We start from the raw sequence: 22,375 nt of genomic DNA, 5'->3' as shown, positions 1-22,375 counted from the left end.
GTGAGAAAGGCAGTGTTCAGAGATATTCTCTGTTATTAGAATAATCAGATGTGGTGATGGGCTGGCGGTGAGGGAGGGGGAAGAGGGGGATCTAAGGATGACCAAAGGTCTCTAGAATGGGGCAGATGGTGGGACCAACAGTAAGAGAGGGAACAGGTTTTGGGGCGAAGAAACTACTGTTTGGGGCATGTTGGGTTGGTGGGGACTCTGAGATACCAAGGTGGAATCTTCAGGCTGGCTGGAGTTTGAGCTGAAGATAAAAGCTGGAGTCAGCACGAGTGTAAGTGAGGCCATGGGCAGATGCGACTGCCCTGAAGAGGGAGTGAGAAGGGAAGAGACCCAAGGAACCCCTGCACCCAGATGCGTGCTGATGAGAAGGAAGCAGAGTAGGAGAGAGGGAAGAAGGTCCCCAAGGTAAGTGCGAAGGTAACAGAAGATGATGCCATGATGCCACGGGCATAACCTGGCAGAACAAAGGAGTCTCAAGGATGACCAAAGGTCTGTTTAATGGGGCAGATGGTGGGACCATCAGTGAGAGAGGGACCAGGTCTGCGGTGATGGATGCTGGATGCTGCTGAAAGGTCAGGTGGGGAGAGGCCTGCGAGCGCCTGGCTGGTTCCCCCAGCAGAGGCCGTGTGACCTCCCTGGAAGCAGTGTCAGTGCAGCCAGATCCTGTGGGTTTAGCTTCTCAAACCACATTACTCCCCTCTCTCTGTTGACTCCAGTGCCAGAGCTCAGAGAGGCACCTCTAATCTTGAAACCAGTTTGCAATCAGTAGCCTGGAGGTTTTGATTATAGCTCAACATTCACAGTGCTGCCTGCACTCACGAGGGTTTGGATGTTTCCACTTTAATACTGAAGGGGCTTCTTTAGAAACATACAGAGGAATTAGATGAGAAGAACCAAGCAACATGATGGATGGACGGTCACGGGCTTATTCAACATGTTTATTACACATACAAGTCACTTTAATAGAACAGGCTAAATTACCATATATACTACAAAGATGTAGTTCAGGGCTCATTTAATTACAATCCCTTTGTCTTTATGAGTATGTGAAGCCAAAGTCTCAGACCCAGTCTCATTCCTCAGCATTCTGAGCTGGGCTGGCCCAATCTGGAGGGTTCCAGAGGTTCTTACCAGGCCAGTCACCGCCATCCTCCAGCTAGACTATATCTAGAAGGCTAGGCCGCTCAGACATGGATGTAGTTTCTTGTGTATAAAGTTTCCACCTTTGCTGCTGCAATTATACTTTGGTCTCCCTTTTCTCTTTGTATTTTAAATACTGGATTAGAGTTGGAGACATCGTATGAACTCATGTTTAGTTTAATACAAATACAGATGATTACATACAGAAATAACTGTAGACATGTTTGTATACATGGGTTGGTACACACACATAGATCACCTTGCTCTGTCAGGTCAAAGGGCCTAGAAGCAACCATACCCCAGTAGCAACAAGTACACCTAGAGCTCAGATCTTGGCTGCTAATACTCTTCTCCAACAAAGGAAACCAGGGCTCCTGGGAGATATGGATGATTCTAGGTAGGGCAGGAAAAATACAAGATGAGGCTGGAGCATCTTGTAGTGCTAAAAAGTAAGGAAATGCTAAAACAAAAACAAACTCTACTTTGATGGGGGTATGTAAAATATCCATGAGTCCATACTGATATAAATGAATGATTGACTGAATGAATAAATAAACAGGGGAGAATAAATAAATCTCCGATGTAGAAGAATTCCAAATAATTCCTGCAGATACCCTGCCTTCATGGAGGAGAGCCTAACTTCCCACTCGTGATGTGTGGGCTGCATACAGTGTCCTCCTTCCGAAGAGTACAGGATGGAGACAGGACAAGAGCAACTGCCTAGTGGAGAAACCTGCAAGCACTATCTCAGCCAGGTAATGTGGTTTTCCTCCCGAAACCCATGACTATAGTCTAACCATGAGAAAAACACCAAATTCCAACACGGGTGCATTGTACAAAACACCTGACCAGTACTCCTCAAAACTGTCATGGCCATCAAAAGCACAGACAATCTGAAACTGTCACAGCCAAGAGAAGCCCGGGACACATGAGGAGTAAATATAATGTAGTATCCTACGCGGGATCCTGGAACAGGAAAAGGACATTCGACTGACACTAAGGAAATCTGAATCAAATATGGGCCTTAGTTAATGATAATGTATAAATACTAGTTCATTAATTATAACAAATGTACCATACTAATGCAAGAGGTTAATAATACGTGAAACCAGCCCGGCCGGGCGTGGCTCAGAGGTTGAGCGTCAACCTAGGATCCAGGCGATCGGGGTTCGATTCCCGGTCAGGGCACATGCCCAGGTTGTGGGCTCGATCCATGACTCTCTCATCATTGACGTTTCTGTCTCTTTCTCTCCCTCTCTTTTCCTCTCTCTGAAATTAATAAAGATATATTTAAAATAAATAAATAAATAATATGTGAAACCAGGTGGACAGTATATGGGAACTCTCTATATGATGGTCTCAGATTTCTGTAAATCAAAACTGTTTTAAAAAATAAAGTCTCTTGAAGCTAAGATCTGGAAACAACCCAAGTGCCCATCAGTAGATGAGTGGGTAAAAAAGCTGTGGTACATTTATGCCATGGAATACTACGCAGCTGTAAAGAAGAAGGATCTCTTACCCTTTGGGACAGCATGGAGGGACCTGGAAAGTATTATGCTAAGTGAAATAAGCCAGGCAGAGAAAGACAAATACAACATGATCTCACTCCTATGTGGAATCTAATGAACAAAATAAACTGATGAACAAAATAGATCCAGAGACACAGAAGCACTGGAACAGACTAAGGGATCTCAGAGGGAAGGTGGGGATGGCGGAGTTGGTGGGGAGAGATTAATCAAAGAACTTATATGCGTATATGTATAATCTATGGACACACTGTTATGGGGAAGGCCTGGGGGTGAGGTAGATGCGGGGTGGAGGGGATCAATGGGGAAAAAAGGGGACATCTGTAACACTTTCAACAATAAAGATAAATTTAAAAATAAAAAAATAAAGTCTACTGAAACACACGTACACACACACACACATACACACACACACACACACACACCCTTCTACCCAGCACACCACTTCTGGGAATATACCTTATATAAATAAAAGCACCACTACATAAAAATACATGTACAAGGATATTTATTGAAGTATTGTTTGTGTAGGTAAAAAGTTGGAAATAACACAAATGTCCTTTGATAGAAGAGGGTGGCTAAATAAATAGTGGTACATTTAAACAATGAAATATTAAGTACTGTGCAGCTATTAAAAAGAATGAAATTAATAGAGGCCTCTCTATTGATCTTTGACAATGATGTATGTCAGGTGAAGGAGGCAAGCTATTGAGTAATCTGATGAAAATAAATCAAAACAGAAAGGACACTAAGATATGTGCAAAACATTCTATTTTCACATATTCACTTGTTATAGATTATTATTTGAAACATATACTGAGTCCTACTGGGTGCCAGACATTATTCTAAGCTCTGAAACTACAATATTTAGCAAAGCTGACAAAAATCTCTGCTGCCGGGAGCTTATAAAGAGGTGGACAAAAGTAGGTTTACAATTGTGAGTACACAAAACACAGTTTATTCTTGTATTATTATTTATTATTACTTTCCATAAGAACTGTAAACCTATATTTTCTCACCTCTGTATCTGAGCACACTAGATGGTGACAAGTAAATAAAGTAAGTAGGAGACATAATCTGATGGGGGGCTGCATTTAAACAGAGTGATCAGAGAAGACCTCACTGAAAAGGAGACACATGACGAAAGATCTGGAGAAGGTGGTCCTGAGGATGTCCAGAGATGTTCCAGGCAGACAGAACTACTATCCCAAAGGCTCTTCTGTGGGATCTTGCCTGGAATGTTTGCAGATTAGCAACAAGGTGTTAGTTGCCTCTCCTGTCCTGCTTCCCCTCCTTGCAGGGCAGCTTTGAATTTAACCGTTTCTGTAGCAACCAGGTTTGCGCCATGTAGTCTGCAGCCCCTCACCTCTGCTGCGCTCTGTGTCTTTGGTTTTCTGCCCCAGGGCTTCTGGGAAACTGAGATTTGGGATGCTGGTGGGTTGAATCTAACATGTGGAAGGTAAAACTCCATGGGGGGATCCCTTGACCAACGGAGGACAGGAACTGGTGGGTAAATCCCGCTCTTCTAGTCCTCGGACTCCTTGCAGAGCCCTGGCAGAAGGAGTCCCTGCTGCCCCTTGCACTGGCTTTGCCTCCTTCCCTATTTCCCTCTCTCCTGTCCCCTACTGCTGCTCCCCGGTATCACTTCCCAAAACAGGCTACTAACAGAGTCCCTTGTCTCAGACTTTGCTTTCTGGAGGTGTACAGGCTGAGAGAGCTGGTACTAGACGTGGCCCTCGCTAGCAGACCTTCAGAATAGGATTCTGGAACTGGATCAATCACCAGGCAGATGGCAACCAGGCCCCCAAGGCCCCCACTGCTGGAGGTAAGTGGGGCGAGAGGGAGCCCTGGGGAGGTGCGGCAACACAATTACTGACTTTCATTAGTGCTGCTCCTGCATGAGGGGCGGGCTGGCTTGTGCAACAGCCGTGGCACATGACTAATATGGGGCAGTGGTAATTACGGGGATTATCGAATGAGCCGGCTTTTGTTAACACCTTTAAGTTGTTGAAAAAAGAAAACAGAGAATGATAGATGGGTTCCGGTTAGTCATCCATCAACTGGGGGAGTCAGAAGGCCTCTACGGCAGTACTTAAAGAGACAGTTATCTCCTGTAGACCCAGGACGGACTGTGCTAAAATCGGGCTCAGGACTTAAAGTTTAAGAGTAGCAGAGAGACAAAAGAGATGACGTACTGCCTCAACACGTCTCTTAAGCCAAAGTCAGGGCCCCGGTGAAAAAAGCGAGGGACCCAGAAATCTGGGATAGGGACATTTAGGAAGATAACCCTGAGAGTCTTAGACCCTCAAACTTCTCTGAGCCCTAAAAGCAGCCTCTGCCCCTTTGCCGAAGGTGAAATGCTTCCTCTCCCATGGAGAGCTGAAAATACCTCAGTGAGTCAGGTGGCTCCTGACTCGATCCCCTCCTCCTCCCAGGGCCCACAGACCTATAACCAGGGTGAGGCTGTAACAGCCTGAGCAAGGCAATATGGTTCTTGCTCCAGGAGGAAATAACTGTTCTCAGGGAATTCCAAGACCTGGCTCATATGTACCAGCTGGAATCTTGAGGGTGCCGGACCATGGCAGTGGAGAAGTAGAAGCTGGACAGGGGGAAATTCACTGGCGTGGGAGCACTGTCCCGTGACTTGGGACTTAATTCCTGACAAGGACACCTGGTAAGTCCTTAGTAGAGACTGAGCACCTGACCATGGGACATCAGGTGATTCTGTGACCCAGAGCTGCCCCTGCGAACTGGGTAACAGAGACACGCTATCATAAGGCTGCAAGGATGCACCAGCCATCCACCAAACTGAAACCTATACATTTGTGATCCAGCTCCAGAAGGGGGGGGAGGGGAGACACAAGCAAGTTACAAAAAGTGGTGGCTTATTCTATGTCATCTGCTTTGTTGCACTGTCACCCCTCCGTCAATGACATACACGTATGGTTCAATGGGAGTTTCCAGATAATGAAAGAGAAAAACCCCAAGTCGAGGTCACAGATGGATCAGCTCACTATGCTGGCACCAGTTGAAAATGGTCGGCCGCCATGCTATTGCCCCCCCTTGGCAGAGGCTTTAAAGGACAGCAATGAAAGGGGATCCTCCCTCTGAGCGAGCTTCAGGCAGTGTGCTGGATGGTTCACTTTGCATGAGGAAGAAAGGCCTTAGGTAAGCCTGGGCCTGTGGGTAGTGGCAAATAGTTTGTCTTGTCAAACTATTTAAGTCTGGAAGGGGCGAGGTTGAAAGAGCATTTGGAGAAGAGGCATAAATTGTACTTGTGGGAGTGAGCACAGAGCTTGAGGGTCTTTGGGCCTCATATTGATGCCGAGGGAGCCGTGAGCAACCAGGCAGAGGGTGTGTTCTCCGGTGGATGCCAGCCTGCTCTGTCCTTGGCCACCCCAGTGCTTGTGCAATTGATCCATGAACAGGGAGCCACGGCTGCAGGGGTGGTGGTGACACATGGCCCCGCAGCACTGGCTCCCTCTCCAAGGCTGATCTGGCTCCTGCTGCTGCTGACCGGGCCTGCCTGACCCTTAGGCATCGCTATGCACTGTCCCTGGAGGAGACCGGCTGCCACGCGGAAGGGGTTGCGATCTGTTCTTACCGGAACTGACACTAACTCTAGACATGGGGCGTACCTTTCCTGCCCGCCCCACAGTCACAGGCTTAGAGAGTGTTTGCCTTTCCAGTATGGGAGTCCACACATCAGACCAGAGGCCCACTTTACTGCAAAGGAGGAATGATTATTAGCACACAGCTAAGGAACCCACCCATCGGTTCTCCCATAAACCCCATCACCTACCACCAGCCAGCCGAAGGAACGATGGCATCTGTACCCCAGCCTTCGGGGACACATGCACTGAATCAGCCGCCACCATGCGGTATGGCATCTTCATTTCAGCAGCTTCTCTGTGGGTTTGGGAAGCAGGAGGGAAGCAGAACTGGGTTCTCATCATCCCTCCCACAATCCACTTACAGAGAAATCCTGCCTCCTGCCCCCATATTCTCTCCAACTTTCAGAGCTCGATGTATACACAATTAGCCAATGGGAAAAGCCAAATGTTCATTAATAGGTGAGTAGTTAAATAAACGGTAGGACTTTATAGTACATTCGAATGATAAAATAGTATGCAGCTGTTAAAAAGAGTAAGTCATATCAGTATGTGCTGACTCATAAAGATGTCCGAGATATACTGTTAAATGTAAAAAGGAAATCACAGGATAGCATATTCAGTATGATAGCATTTGTGTCTGTTTTTAAGGAGGAAATGTATGTCCTTGTACAAGCATAAAAATCCTCTGGGATGACATATGAGAGATGGTGGGTGGGGCCAGGGGGTGAGAATGGAGCATGAAGGGCAAGATAGGCTTCCCTTTTCACTTTACAGTCTTCTGTAACTTCAGCTTTTTTCTTACATAAGCACATTACTGTATCATACAAATGTCTTTTAAATGATTTGCATAGGTCTCTTCACTGTATTGTCAAACCAAGATAGATATTTTGAAGTTAGTTTCAGAGAGCTAGTTAATACATCAGCTGTGGAGAAGGAAAAGCTATTTTCATTATTTAAAAAGCTATTTAATTGTTACCATCCTGTCCAGCCTAGAGGGAAATATTCCACACCCATTATGGTGTTGCTGAGGAATCATTCTTTAATACTTTCTTTTGGTTTAAAAAAAGGTGCCTTGATCCCATATTTCCTCCAAATGCCAAGAACCCCCATGGCAGATACATACCCTGGCTATGTTTTGTTTCAAGGATGACTAGAGAAGGAAAGGGTGTGATGTATGAAGTGAAGGAGTGCTGAAAACGCTGAAGTCACCCTGGCCGGTGTTGCTCAGTGGTTAGAGCTTGGGTCCGCGCACCTAAACTCGGGGGATAATTCCAGTCAAAGGCACATACCTGGGTTGCAGGTTCCATCCCCGGCCCCAGTCCTGGTGTGTGTGGGAGGTAACCAATCGATGTGTCTCTAACAACTCTCTCTCTCTTCCTCCCTCCCTTTCCATCCTTTCCTTCCACTCTGTCTAAAAATCAATGGAAAAAATATCCTTGGGTGAGGTTTAACAACAACAAAAAGCTGGAATCATGGGTGGAAAGGTAGAGGGGACCTGTAGTTTATTCATTTTAGATTTGCTGTGGACAACACGGACAGGACAGAATGTGCCAGGCTGGTGCGCTGGCCAGAGACCTGGGCTGTGATCTCTTCTGGATTCCTCTCTAGACCCAGCACGGGCTGAGAACATGCACAGTGGATGCTGAATCTGTTTTACTGTGACTAACGAAGTAGAGTGTATGAAAAGTACCAGGAAAGAAGCAATAGTACAGATGTAACCAAAATGAAAATGAACGACGACGCAGTCACTAATGAATGCAGCAATGTACTGACAGTTATAAAACACATTATTTGTTTGGTTTTTACATATGGTTGATAGCATCAGTTGATTTAGATACTCACCTTTCATTATTCTAACTAAAAAAGGAATGGAGTTCAAAGATTTTCAACCAGGCAATTTTATCCAACAGCATTTTTACTACAGTGCTTTTAAAGTTGATAAGTAATAAAGAAGGTTAATAATTAGCAAGAAAATATTCCCGCTGAAGGCAGATTTGTGGCCTAAAAGGTCTAAAACATTAATCCTGCCAAATAAAAAGGCAAATTAAAACATTTAGAACATTTAAAGTGAAAGAAACAAGCCTGGTCCATTCAAAAAATTTTCCATTCCATATAAAAAAGTACTGCTCTCTAGTGTGGTTTGAATGTTCTATAAAGGGAGCCCTAGTATACTGCTGGTGGGAATGCAGACTGGTGCAGCCATTATGGAACAGTAAGGAGTTTCCTCAAAAAATTAAAAATGGAACTGCCATTTGTCCCAGTGATTCCACTTGTAGGAATATATCTTAAGATTCCTGAAACACCAATCAGAAAGAATACATGCACCCCTATGTTCATAGCAGCGTAATTTATAATAGCTAAGATCTGGAAACAGCCCAAGTGCCCATCAGTAGATGAGGGGATAAAAAAGCTGTGGGACATTTATGCCATAGAATACTACGCAGCTGTAAAAAAGAAGGAGCTCTTACTCTTTGAGACAGGACGGAGGGACCTGGAGAGTATTATGCTAAGTGAAATAAGCCAGTCAGAGAAAGACAAGTACCACATGATGTTACTCATATGAGGAATCTAATGAACAAAATAAACTGATGAACAAAACAGATCCAGAGACAGAAGCATGGAACAGGCTGAGGGATCTCAGAGGGAAGGCGGGGGGTGAGGGGTTGGAAGAGATTAACCAGAATTTATAGGATATATGCATAACCCATGGACATACACAATAGTGTGGTGAAGGCCTGGAGTGGGGGGAGGGAGTCAATGGGGAAAAAAGGGAGACATCTGTAATACTTTCAACAATAAAGATAAATTTAAAAAAGAACTATACAGAGTGGGGCAAAAGTAGTTGTGAGTACACGAAACACAGTTTACTCTTGTATTATTAGTTATTAATTATTGTATTATTTTCCCCATGAACAATTGTAAACGTACTTTTGCCCCACCATGTGTATAACACAGGTCGTCTACCTATGAATTTTATTTGCTGGAAATAAAAATAACTTAAGTGGTAAAAAAAAAAAAAAAAAAAAAGCAATAGCAACATTTATTCATCAGTGTGCATTATATAACCACGGATCCTGCCTCCTCCTGCTCTATGGCATTTTATTTTCTAGAGTTTAAGATGTGTGGTAGGATGTGCGGAGGAGCATTTAGGGCAGATGGTATGTGTTTAATCCCCTGACAAACTGGGTGTCTTTAAGTAGGTAATGAACCAGCTTGTTGATTTCTGCTTCTTTTGTTCTTGAATACCTGTGTGGCAGCTTTATTACTTAGGAGTTCACTACACAGCAGGAACATAATCTTTCTAGATAAACACATTATGAGCTAAGGCAAAAAAATCTTCTAATAAACAAACAAAACAGTCTGTTACTATTTGCAGTTATTATGCTATCTTGTAAAAATAAAATTAAACAGGTCTCCACTTGTTGAACAAATAAGTAGAGATGATGATAAGGGGACTGTTTGGTTTCTATCACTGTGGGCAAGGGAATGCTCTGCCTTCTCTTCCATGCTGTTGACAACCAGTTTCCACAAACGGCCAGCATCTATGTTCTAGCAATGGACAGCGAGGGGCCGGAGCTGCCGTTCTCTGACGACAGCATCTGCATGTCATGAAAGCTGCACAATCTGAAGGCCCAAAACTAAGCCTGCAGGCCAACCAATGTCTGCGGATGTGTTCTGTTTGGCTTGAATGGTGTTTAAATTTTTTTTTTTAATTACATGTTAATGTTTTAAAGTCAGATTTCATTCTCACTAAAAGGAAGTGGTTCTCCTTGGAAGAATGGCTGGTTCCAGAGCTGGGGCAGAATGAGCTTGAGATATTCTGTTGTGCACATAGCAAAGACACTTAAGGAATGATGGGCATCTGGGAGGACAAAGGACCAGGAGCCAAGGAGCCCAAGTGTCCAAATGCGTGCAATTTGAGAATCCGAAAGAATAATAACAGTGATGGTTTCTAACATGCTGGAAAAACCCCCCACGAATTCAGTGATGCTAGAAAATATATGTATGGGGGGGGGGCTCTTTGTTTACTGAAAAATGATAACTAATGAATATAGAAAGAATTATTGAAAAATCACCATTTTACAATAACTCTTACTATAACTGATTGAGACAAGGATTGCTGGGTCAAAGTTATTGGGGAACAAGTTAGTCACACAGTTGCAGATGATAACCCCACAGATTACTTATTAATTTTAAAGGGGAAAAAGTTTCTTTATGATTGAGGAATATGACAGACCCATCTTAACCATGAGATTAAAACTGAGAGCACTGATTATGGGGAAAACTGACACCATGATCTTCCCGCGGGGAACTGGTGTGATGGACACATCCTCACCCATGCAGTATCCCGCTGAAAACATTTACTCTGCAGCACATCATGTGGGAACGGCCTCACAGCCTGTCAAGGCACAGTCTGCAGAACTACTGGCCTAGACGCTTCAAAAATGCCACATCATGAAAGACCAAAAAAAGAATTAAAAAGTTGTGGAACTGTTTTAGATTAAAGGTATTCTAAAGAGACATGACAACTAAATGCAATGTACGGCCATTGATTAGATCCTGGATTTTATTTATATATATACATATGTATGTATTTTATATATAAATATATATATATTTATATATAAAATCCAAGATCTAATCATTCATATATACATATATATATATATATAATTATATAAGTATATGGGGACAATATAAGAAATTTGAGCACAGACTGTATATTAAATAATATTGTGTCAATAATAAATTTCTTGAGTGTAGAAATTATATTATACTTACACAGAAGAATGTCTTTGTTCTAGGAGATTCATACTACATACTTGGGAAAATAATTCAGCCAAAAGTGTGTGAAAGAGACAGAAGAAAATGAAGACTTCTAACAACTGATTAATGAGTCTAGATAAGTGTATGTAGGTATATATTGTATTATTCTTTCCACTTCTTTATATTTTGAAATTGTTTTCAAAATAAAAAGTTGTGAAGAACAACCAAGATTTTACATAAAATTCTGATTTCTGGCTTTTTAAAGAAAGACTCTGAAAATCTAGCCCCCTGGGCTTGCAGTCTGTGGAGCTGAGCAGTGGCCACCCACTTTACATGAGACATGAAGTCTCCAGTTTGCCCCAGTCTCCACCTCTCCATCTTGTCCTGCATTCAGCCTGTTTCACTCATTTATGTGATCGTTGTGGTTTGTAATGTCATATAAAACATAACAGAGATTGCTGAACATAGCTAACACAACTTACAGGAATATTACTAATCCATTTCAACCAGCTAACTAAACAATTTGAAGAGAAAGACCTAAAAATTAGCACCATTTAGCAACAGCAGGATTAAATTCTTAAAGAAGTCACAGAATTTCCCATTGAGACTTTTTTTGAGTTGGGAAATACTATTCAACTACTCGTGGGGAAGCAGAAGCCTTTAAAACTTATGAAAGCTCTAACTAGATTCTAGTGCTAGGGAGCTTCTCCACAGTACTCCGCTAGCATTTAGTGGAATGGGGTCCTGGCATGGGAGCACATGGAATTAAGCACTTAACTAATGCTTTGGATAACAGGGAACCCTGACAGTCATCCTTCCCACTACACATTACTGTCACCAGGACAGTAACTCGCCCAGCGGTATTTCTGGTCTGGAATTTGAAAGCAGCAAACCTCCTGGGGGCGACTGAAGTGCATCACCCCCAGCGCCTCCTTTTGTACTAGTGCCTGTGTTTAAATCCCACCTTTCTGCCTTCCCACCTGTGTGTTTCTCTCTCCTATGCTACTGCTCTTGTTATTCACTGAATTTATTGGGGTGGCATTGGTTAATAAAATTGTATAGGTTTCAGGTGTACAATTCTATAATACATCATCTGTACATCGTATTGTGTGTTCACCACCCCAAGTCATTATCCCCCTTTACCCCCTTCTATCTCCCCCACCCCCCTTCCCCTCTGTAATCACCATATCGTTGTCTGTGTCTATGAATTTTGTTTTCTTAATGCCTTCACCTTTTTCACCCAGCCCTGCAACCTACCTCCCCTCTGACAGCTGTCAGTCTGTTCTCTGTATCTGAGTCTGTTTCTGTTTTGTTAGTTTATTTTGTTCATTAGATTCCACATATAACTGAAATCATATGGTACTTGTCTTTCTCTGACTGGCTTATTTCATTTAGCATGATACTCTCCAGGTCCATCCATGCTGTCACAAAAGGTAAGATTTCCTTCCTTTTTAAGGCTGAGTAGTATTTTCTTGTGCAAATCTCCCACAGCTTTTTCATCCGCTCATCTACTGATGGGCACTTGGGCTGCTTCCAGATCCTGGCTATTGTAAATAACGCTGCAATGAACATAGGAGTGCAAATACTCTTTTGAATTAGTGTTCTGGGTTTCTGCAGGTATATTCCCAGAAGTGGAATTGCTGGGTCATAGGCAGTTCCATTTGTAATTTTTTGATACCTCAAAAAATACTGCTTTCCACGGTGGCTGCACCAGTCTCCTGCTCTTTTTGACTCTCGTCTTTCCTGCCCTTGCAGCCTCAAGGTGGCTTGACCGCTAGCGGGTGTTTGGCCCAAGAGTACTCTGCTCCCCTCAGCAAAAAGTCAGCAAAGCGACGCCAAACAGAGACATAAATCACGGAGATAAGGCGGGCCAGGTTCCAGGAGGCACTGGAGCTTACCCAAGGTCACCCAGCAGCTTTGAGCCAGATCAGAAACTGCATTCCTAACTATGGCCCCGTCCCTGTGCAGTCACACAGCCGGCAGCCTCACCGCAAGGTTACTGAACGCGAGGAGACAGTAGGAAAAACGGGGGTGCTCCGAACATTCGGCGGGTATTACTATTCACAACCACAAAGTCCCATTCCGCATTCCCACCTTCCCCTACCCTATGGACCTTTTCTTCATATTTGTCCCCCAAAGAAGTCTTTTTACATTTCCTAATCATTTCCCAATGAAATTTTAGTACCACAGATATACTGTATATCTGTATATATACTGTTTGTATATGTGCTTTATAGAATACAAAAGCTCGACTTTTTTGCCTCCTGCTCCCCAGAACCAATTATCATCCTTTCTGGGGGTGATGTGTGTGTTACGTGCCGTTGAGCCAGCTCTGAGTCCTGGGGACCCTACGACTGAGTGATGTCCCCAATGCCCTGTCCTAAACAGCCCTGCTCAGCTGGAGGCTCAGCCTACGGCGTCTTTCATGGAGTCAATCCATCTCACGTTGGGCCTTCCTCTTTTCCTGCTTTACTGACCTTTTCCCAGCATTACTGACCTTTCCAAAGAACCCTGCCTTCTCACCATGTGCCCGAAGTAGGACAGCTTCAGTTTTGTCATTTTTGCCTCCAGCAACGTTTTAGGCTTAATTTCCTCTAGGACTGCTTGTTCGTCTTTCTGGAGGTCCAGGGTATCTGTAGAGCTCCCCTCCAACACCATATTTCAAATGAATCAATATTTTTCCATCAGCCTTCTTCGCTGTTCAACTTTCACATCTGTACATAGTAACTGGGAATATGAGGGTGTGGGTGATCTCAGCCTTGGTCTCTAATGACACATCTTGGTTCTTGGTGACCTTGCCTAATTCTTCCATTGCTGCCTTCCAAGTCTGTCTTCTCTGGATTTCTTGGCTGCAGTCTTTATTTGAACTAATGAATGAACCACTGTAAGCAAAATCTTTAACAATTTCAATGTCTTAATTGTGTATTTCTAGTCGTAATTTTTGTCTCTTGATGTTCAAATGCAGTCCTGCTTTGACACTTTCTTCTTTGACTTTCATCAGAAGTTGTTTCAAATCATTGCTAATTTTCTGCCAGTAAGATGGTGTCATCTGCATATTTTAAGTGATACTGTTCTCATGATGAATGCATGTGCTTTATTGTAATGTATATAGCAAAGTTTTAAATAGACACTTTACTCCATGGTTATTCTTATCTTTGTTGGTGGTAAGCCCTAACTTTTTTTGCCTTCTAAAATAATCTGCCTAGTTGGGGAATGAGAGTTAGAAAGAACTGCTATTTCAGTAAGATTCTGCACCCAGGCATCCATGGAAGCTGTAAGTGCCACAGGTAAGGCCCTGACGGAGCAAGGGCAAGATAAACGCTGAGGACCAGTCACTGGGAGGCTTCAGAGTGTGGTGTGCGGTGTAACGTGATGGTTCTGATGGGAGTGTGGGAGCAGCAGGGCATGGACTTGGGGACAGAGAGAACTGTGTCTGCATCCCATCTTACTAACCAGGAGGCCATGGCAAATCACTAACCATCCCAAACCCATTTGTAAAATGGGATAACAATACCCTGTAGGCTGTATAACTTGAGCCTCCTAGGTAAGGATGCATGGCACTTTGCTCAAGTCTACTGGGTGACCAAATGGCAATAGGTAATTCCTTCTCCTTGCCGATTCTCATTCTTCTTCTCTCCTGGAGGGTGGGTTATCACAGACAATGTCTAGCTGCTGCTTTCAGCTCTCGATGGATGTTGGTCTGATCTAGTCTACGGGCCCCGTCCCATCTCCCACTCTGCTGGAGGTCTGCCCACACGCCTCATAGGGACACTCTCCTGTCCTTCACCTCAGCTCCTCTAGGAGCATCTGTTCTTTCCACCCCTGCTGGTTGGAAGCTTTTGTTTCCTCTTCCAATGGTTCTACCATTTTCATTCCACAGAGAGAAGGTTCAGCATCACAGAGGCTTGGGAACTTAGTAATATAATTATCCTGGCTTGGTTGGTTTGTGTTTGTTTTGCAACACACAGCTCTTTTCTTGTTGGACACATAGTTATTCCCTAGGGGGCTGGGTTGGGTTCAAGTACAGTCAACTTTATGCAGAAACAATGCCATGTCCCATCACAGGGCCCGCGATGACTCCAGCCTATCATGCCAGATTTCCTGATTTAAGGTCATTTTCTTTCAGGGACTTTGTCTCCCTCTGAAATCTGGTTTCTGCCATGACTGCCTCACCTCCCATCCAAAATATCTTATGCTTGAATCCCAGTTATGAAAAGGGATTGAATTCTTTTCTGTAGGGTTCGTGGGTAATATGCAAATCAGAAGATGTCATACATACTGGTGGAGGAAGTTCTACACCCATGGTTTGAAGATAGCTGTGGGTCATGCTACATAAAGATTAAGGGTAGTGTCTGTAAAGAACCCAGCAACATTACAAATAAAATAAGAGGCAGCCTAACGTCCTAGCTGGTCCAGGAATTGGTCTTTTATTGTGCTATTATGGCTATATTTTTTGGTCATGGTCCAAGTTAGTAACCCAACGTCATGGCCCTAGAAATTCTCTCCCTCCACTGCCATCATTTTCTCTTTACTGGATTAATACCATCAGCATACAAATATACTTATATTTCCCATGTTAAAAACAACAGCAACAAAAACTCCCTTGACCATACATCCTTCCAAGTGCCTGCTGCCCTATTTCTCAGCTCCCTTTTATGATAAAATTCATCAAAAGATTTGTTTATATCACTGTCTCTACTTTTTACTTCTCATTCTCTCTTGACCTTCTTTGATGAAGCTCTTTCCTACCACACCCCCCAAACAGTTCTTGTGAAGATCTCAGATGACCCTAACATTTTCTAAGTCTATACTAATGATGACCTTTGATACCATTGCCCATTCCCGCATTCTTGAAACATTTTCTTCACTAAGCTTGTGAGAACATTGCTCTTGGGATTTTTCTACCTCATCAGTCACCCCGTCTTGCCTCCCTTGCTGGCTCCTCCTCATCTTTCTGACCTCCAAATGCTGGAGCTCCAGGGTTCAGTCTTGGATATTGGTGTCTCCATTCCCTATGGTGACTCAGTCCCATGGCTTTAAATACCATTGCTATGCTGATGTCTCCCAACTTAATATCTGCAACCTGGACTTTCCCCTTAATGCCAGACTTGTATATATAATTGCCCACTTTACCGTCTCCTTGGATTTACATCCCAAACTTAACATATTCAAAGTAGACCTCTTGATTTCCTTCCCCCCAAATTTGCACTTCAGTCTCCCTACCTCTTTGTTTTTCCAGTTACTCAGGTCAAGAAGGTTGGAGTCATTCTTGGTTCCTCATCCAACCACCAGACTCCTATATGCTTTTCTCTCAGAATAAATCTAGAACCTGACCCCATCATCTCACACCTGGAGATGTCTTCCAAATGATCTTCCTGATTGTGGAGCTGGAGCAACCAGCAGCTAGAGGAATCCTTCTAGGATATAAGACACGCTGAGGCATCCCTCTATTCAAAACACTCTGCTGACTCCCATTCCACTCAAAGTAAGATCCACAGTCCCTATCATGGTCCACCAGGCCCTCATGTCTGACCCCCTTACCTCTCTAACTTCATCTCCTATGACCCTCACCCTTACTCACCCTGCTCCAGACACACTGATCTATTTGCTCCTCCTAGAACACACCAGAACATGGGTAGAACCATCACTTGATCCTGCTTTGGGGCCTTTGTACTTGTTCCCTCTGCCTGGAATGGTTATCCCCTGGATAGCTACATGAGTCTTCCCTTCACGTTTCCTTCTAGTCTCTCTTCACATGTCATTCTTCAGAAAGGCCTTTCCTCACCACCCTAAATAAAAAACAAGCCCCTCCATTTCTCCTTCTCCCTTATCTTGTTTTATTTTTCACCATTTGTTTACTCTCAGGCTCTCCTTTCCTATGAGAAAAGGGGCCAAGAATAGTGCCTGGTACATGGCAAGAGTTCTGTAAAAACTTGCCAAATGAACACGTGTTGGCTAGAGTACGCACAGGTGCTTCATCAAAGCGCTAACTGAAAATATTATATTTATTCCTTTTTCCCAAATGAGTTTGACCAACCAACAAATAAAAAATCCTCACTGACACAGACATCAATATGGTGGTTACCAGAGGGGAAAGGGGGTGGAGAGAAGTTGAAGCCGGTAAGGGGGTCAAATATATGGTGACGGAAGGAGATTAAACATTGGGTGGTGAGCACACACTGCAATATACAGATGAGGTATTACAGAACTGCGCACTTAAAACTTATACTATCTTATTAACCAGTGTCACCCCAATAAATGTAATTGTAAAAAAAGAAAATGAGTTTGAGAAAGGGTAGGATAGTTGCTTTGAGCTCAGGTATTGCAGTATAATTTTATTACTGTCACTAGAATAGAACTTAATTTGTTCTTCGAATATGAGTTGACCGATTTTAACTGGATGACTGCTTATTCTTTAATAAAGCCTAATTATCTAATGTGGATAAAATATAATTCAAAATTAAAACATTAAAGGGCTGACTACAATAGGAACTTTGGTAAAGAGTGATTATATTTAATTCAAGAAGCAGTTTATTAGTACAAATACTAAATTTTTCTCATAAAAATGTGTCACCTATTTTCCCCCCCAAATGGCACAAAATAATAGCATTTGAGAAGTGTTTTAACTTTACAGAAAAAAATGTTTTCTAAAAATATTAGCAAAACAGATTTCTTGATTATAATTACCACCTGCCAAAGCATGTACTAATGGATAATGACATTTTCATATATACTTTCACACAAAGGACTGGAAGCATTATAGATGTGCTGCCTTAAAAATTACAGTCAATTGCTAAACAAATCACTCCTACAAGCCAAATCTGCTTAAGAAGAAACAAATATTTTTAAGAGTCCAACAGCAACTATTGGGAGTTGCTTTAAATTGTTAAATAAACAGTTTTAAAAACAAACACACTAGGACTTCTCTGAGGATTGATACAGGCCAAATTCTATTACAAACTCCAAGGGGCCATTCAGTTCTTTTGTACTGTTAGTATTTTGTTGTATCAGATATAGACCTTATTAAGCAGGATATTACCTGATCTGAGGAATCTTTTTGTTCCCAGACATAGTGCTTAGTTTCATGAGATTTAGGCCTCACAAAACAAATGATGTCGCCAACGTCATCAATGGATAGTGAAATGAGAAAAATAAGGGCAATGATAACACACACATACACACAAACTGTACACATACACCCACAGGCACCTGAGAAATGAATGTATATAAGTGTTATTTATGGTTATCAACTTCTCTCTTTTGGGAAGATTGGGCTTTTTTTCTAAAATTGTGTCTTTCCTAGTTTAAAAAAAATATTAAAATATCCTTTCTTTTATGAAGTGATGGTGATAGTAGTTGGTAGTTGTTTTTTTAAAATACTGACAACTCTGCCTTGGCTGGATAGCTCAGCTGGTTGTAGCATTGTCCCATACATTAAAAGGGTGCAGGTTCGACCCCCAGTCGGGGCACATACAGGAGGCAACCGATCAATGCTTCTCTTTCACATCAGTGTTTCTGTCTGTCTCTTTCTGTCTCTCTCTAAATGCTGACAACCCTATCCCAATCTGTAAAAACAACTTTTTTTTTTTTTTTTAATATTACTTGGTTCATGAAATCCAAAAATCCACAAATGACAACTTTCTAAACAAACAAACAAAAATTTTGGCTAGCTTCCCTTCTTTATAGGAGAAAGCCAAACTCCTTAGCCTGGCATTCAGTCTTGCACATCCAGCCTTGAGCTATCTTTCTAGCTTTCCTAATCACAATGGGAACAGTCAGGCGATCAGCACCTACCTGTGCTCACCTGCTTTGGCTAAGGTCACTGGGGTACCTTCAACCTTAGTCCTCCTGCTCCTAGTTCCTGACCTTAGCAGGGGTCATTTAAAGCCCCAGCTCCATGAGGGATGTTCAAGGAAAACCCTAGGAACTTAAACTCACTGAGACACTGAGCTGCAGCCTTCCCCTGGGCCCGAGGAACTGCGTTTTGCTCAGCTTGGTAATCCTCCTTCCCGTGGGCACTAAAGCTCTATTCAGTTCAATTCCAGTTCAGATGAGACCCTAAAACACTTGCCTGCATCTCACCAATTTCCTGTTCTCAGGGGCTACAACACATGCCCTGGAGTCAGGCTCCAAACCCCAAAGCTGGGTGCTAACCATCACACCCCAGGGCCAGACCTGTGTTCCAGGAAAATGCTCAAACTCCCTTCCACTGGGCCCTGGCTTCCTTTCCTTCCCTTCTCTACCTGGCCTGTTAGCATCCAGCAGGCATGTTGGCCAAGATTTTGGAGTTATTACTTGTGTCCCTCAATACACTGCTATCCACTTATGCACCTTTTCCCTGGATAGACTGTCTGCCCTGAATGCTTTCTTTTTATTCCATGCTTCCCTAAACATCTCAAAGTCTAACTCAAACATGCCTCCTGACACTTTATTTTCACTATTCAACAAACATTTAGAGGGTTCTTGCCAGGCCTGGGGACACAAGGTGAATGACACAGGCCCTGCCCATTAGGAACCCAGTCTCTCCTGAGTGAGAGCCGAGGGGAAATTACTTCCCTTCCACAAGTTAACGTCTGAAAGGGTATACTTGGTGTAAACATTGTTTTAGGCACAGTGGGGCTCTATAAGTATTTACTGAAAAATAAATGGAAAAACATGGCTATATTTAACATACCCTCAATTCATTTATTCAGCAAGTATTTATTAAGTGCCCATTATGTGCTAGGAATATCACAGGATTCTGAAAGTTAGGGCTTAAAGGGACAGTCTCTACAGAAATCTAGTCCCATCACTGCATACAAATCAGGGGAGTCTACATCTGTGCACTTGATTTTGGAGAGTGGGGTGCTGCCTGCTTTGAAATCAGGCTCCTGTGCACACAACTATCCTTGAGAGCACATCAATATTCACTTACTCAGGAGAACACGTCTGACTCCTTAACTTATTGGCAACACCTACCCTTTCTAAGAGCCTATTTTTTAAACCTTTTTAAAAAATCCAACAACAACATTTATTGGAGGCAAACTACATGCCATGTCGTTGATACAGAGGTGAGGTCCCCATCCTGGGGGAACTCAAGTAATTACGGGAGCTACACCTGCAAACACAATATTGCTAAAGAGTGGTGAGAGATTTCAAAGAGGCATCACGGGGGACCTTCAGAATCAGAAAAAGAGTATCTCTCCACTAGAAAGAAGATTCTTTTTCTTGGAGTAAAGGAACCCTTTGAAATACAGCTATCACCTTCTCCAGGAAAGCCTGAGAGAGTGAGACCCTGCCCAGCAGCCAGAGAAATGGTGAGGACGCCTCCCTGTGCAGAGGGAGGGGAGGGCAGAGGGGCCCTGGCGTGAACACTGCTGGTCTCACCCCTTCCCAGGGGAGCCCTTCGGGAAGGGGGGTGGTTGGAAGTCTTTTCTCAGAATAGATAACATCCTGCTGGTAAAGAGCATCCTGAACCCAAGGAAGAAAGTGTTCCCATTATCCACTCACTTTAATTTATCCAAAGCCTGCTGCTGCTTCCCATTCAGGGTCCTTATCCAGAGATAACACAATTCAGGGGGAAGGAAGACTTGTTTAGAGAGGCCTGGAGAAATGCAGACGCAGGGATAAGAGGAGATCCCGTGCTTTCTGTCATCTCCCCTGAGGGAGATGCTCCTTCCTTGTCATATAGTTGTTAGTCAACATGTTAGAACACAGGCCTTAGCTATTTAAAACCAAGTTAACCCCCACTGCATTCATCACATGTCACAGTCTACCTTTCAGTTTGGGTTTCATTCTCACAGAAATTCAGAAAAGAAGCCTCTTTCCATTAGAGAAAAAAAAATAGTTTTTAGCTTGTAATAAACAGCCCCCTCCCTGTTTGATATGACGATCTCCTAGGGTTAACTAACAAACATTTTTAAAGTGATCATTTCACTTCTTTGAAAAGAATCCTTCTTGAGACAGGACATTATGATGCTCAGCAGTAGATAAATGTGAGGTGTAATGAAAACCTGTCAGCTTCCTAACAATTTGAAAACAGGTGAAGGATTAATTCTTAATGGACTGAGAACACTGACAGAAGGTAGCCTAGGAGCGTGAAAATCATGAATGCTAACAAACCTGAGCTGTGGTAAGTTCTTGGACTATCGAAGTTGAAGATCTACAGGTAACATGGAAGAGAATTGGGAAGAAAAATGAGCCCACAGCATCTCCGAAAGGGAACAGCGCCTTGCCCTGCACTTACCCCTCTGCTTTCTAGTTCATTACATAACTGGTGACTCGTGAACAGACGACCCATTTGTGTCACAAGACAAAAGTCCACGAAGGAAGTAGATGCAACCACATCTCAAGGCATTCATTTAACATAACATGACTGCAATTTTTTAGTCCCTGAAAATTCACTGGAAAGAATCCATTACCTTGAGCATGCGGATTTCTCGAAGGGCGATTTTCTTTATGACAGGGTCATCTTCTGATTCCAGAAACCTCTTGATGGCCACGATCTGACCCGTGTCCCTGCTTCTGCATTTGAAAACAACTCCATACGATCCTTCGCCAATTTTCCCAATTTTTTCATACTTCTCCATCACAGAGGAATAAACCTTCTGAAAATGGGTCTTCACATAGCTTGAAAATCCGCTTATAAAATATTGGCACAGACTGACCGCAGTGGAGCCCCACTCAACGATGGGTCTTTGTCAAGGGCCTGGAGCAGAACAAGGGCACCTGTTCAAGAATTAGGAATTGACCCAGGAGCTTTAAAGCCTCGCCCTTCAGCAATGGCAACGTGACCAGATGACAGCCTAGAGCGAGGTAACCCAGTTTCAACCGTCTGTTACACACGCCCTGCAAGTTAAAATGTAACCCATCATCCTAAAACGAGCCGAGTGGTAAGATAACCTATCTTTTTAATGTTATAGTCCATCCGATCTAGGACACATGAGCGGGCTGAGGTCGAGGAAGACGAAGGGCTTCCCCGGCTCCAATTTCAGGTCTGATTTCCCCGCAGCAAGAAGACACCGCCGGGCTCCCAGCGGGGGCGGCGGCGAGGCCCGAGGAGCGGAGACTGCGCCCCGAGAGGCGTCCGCCCCGCGCCCCCCCCGCCCCGCCGCCCTCGGGCCGCCCCTCCCGCCCGGCGCTGACTCGCGGCCGCGGGAAGACGCTCGGGCCTCCCCCCGCGCCCCGCCCGGCGCCGCGCCGCTTCGAGCGGCGCCACGTGGCGGCCAGGCCCGCCCGCCCGGCCCGCGCCTCCCTCCCGACCCGCACTCGGGGCGCCGCGCCGCGCCCGGCCCCGCGCTCACCTCGCCGACTCCCGCCCGCTCCGCTCTCCGCCCGCCG

General features: G+C 43.8%; 1 protein-coding gene across 1 annotated transcript in view; it reads right to left on the bottom strand.

The window, feature by feature from the left end:
• CDKL1 (cyclin dependent kinase like 1) overlaps positions 1-22,375 on the bottom strand; it is a 50,097-nt gene extending 27,722 nt beyond the window's left edge. Inside the window, exons 1-2 of the mRNA XM_087820568.1 lie at positions 22,339-22,375; positions 21,457-21,743 (exon numbers count right to left, since the gene is read on the bottom strand). Coding sequence (XP_087676694.1) covers positions 21,457-21,624 — 168 coding nt within the window. The 5' untranslated portion in view covers positions 21,625-21,743; positions 22,339-22,375. The remainder of the gene's footprint in view (positions 1-21,456; positions 21,744-22,338) is intronic.

Source organism: Miniopterus natalensis, chromosome 1 (assembly GCF_054644295.1).
Source record: "Miniopterus natalensis isolate mMinNat1 chromosome 1, mMinNat1.hap1, whole genome shotgun sequence".
Lineage (NCBI taxonomy): Eukaryota > Metazoa > Chordata > Mammalia > Chiroptera > Miniopteridae > Miniopterus > Miniopterus natalensis.
This window is presented reverse-complemented; position numbering and strand designations above follow the sequence as displayed.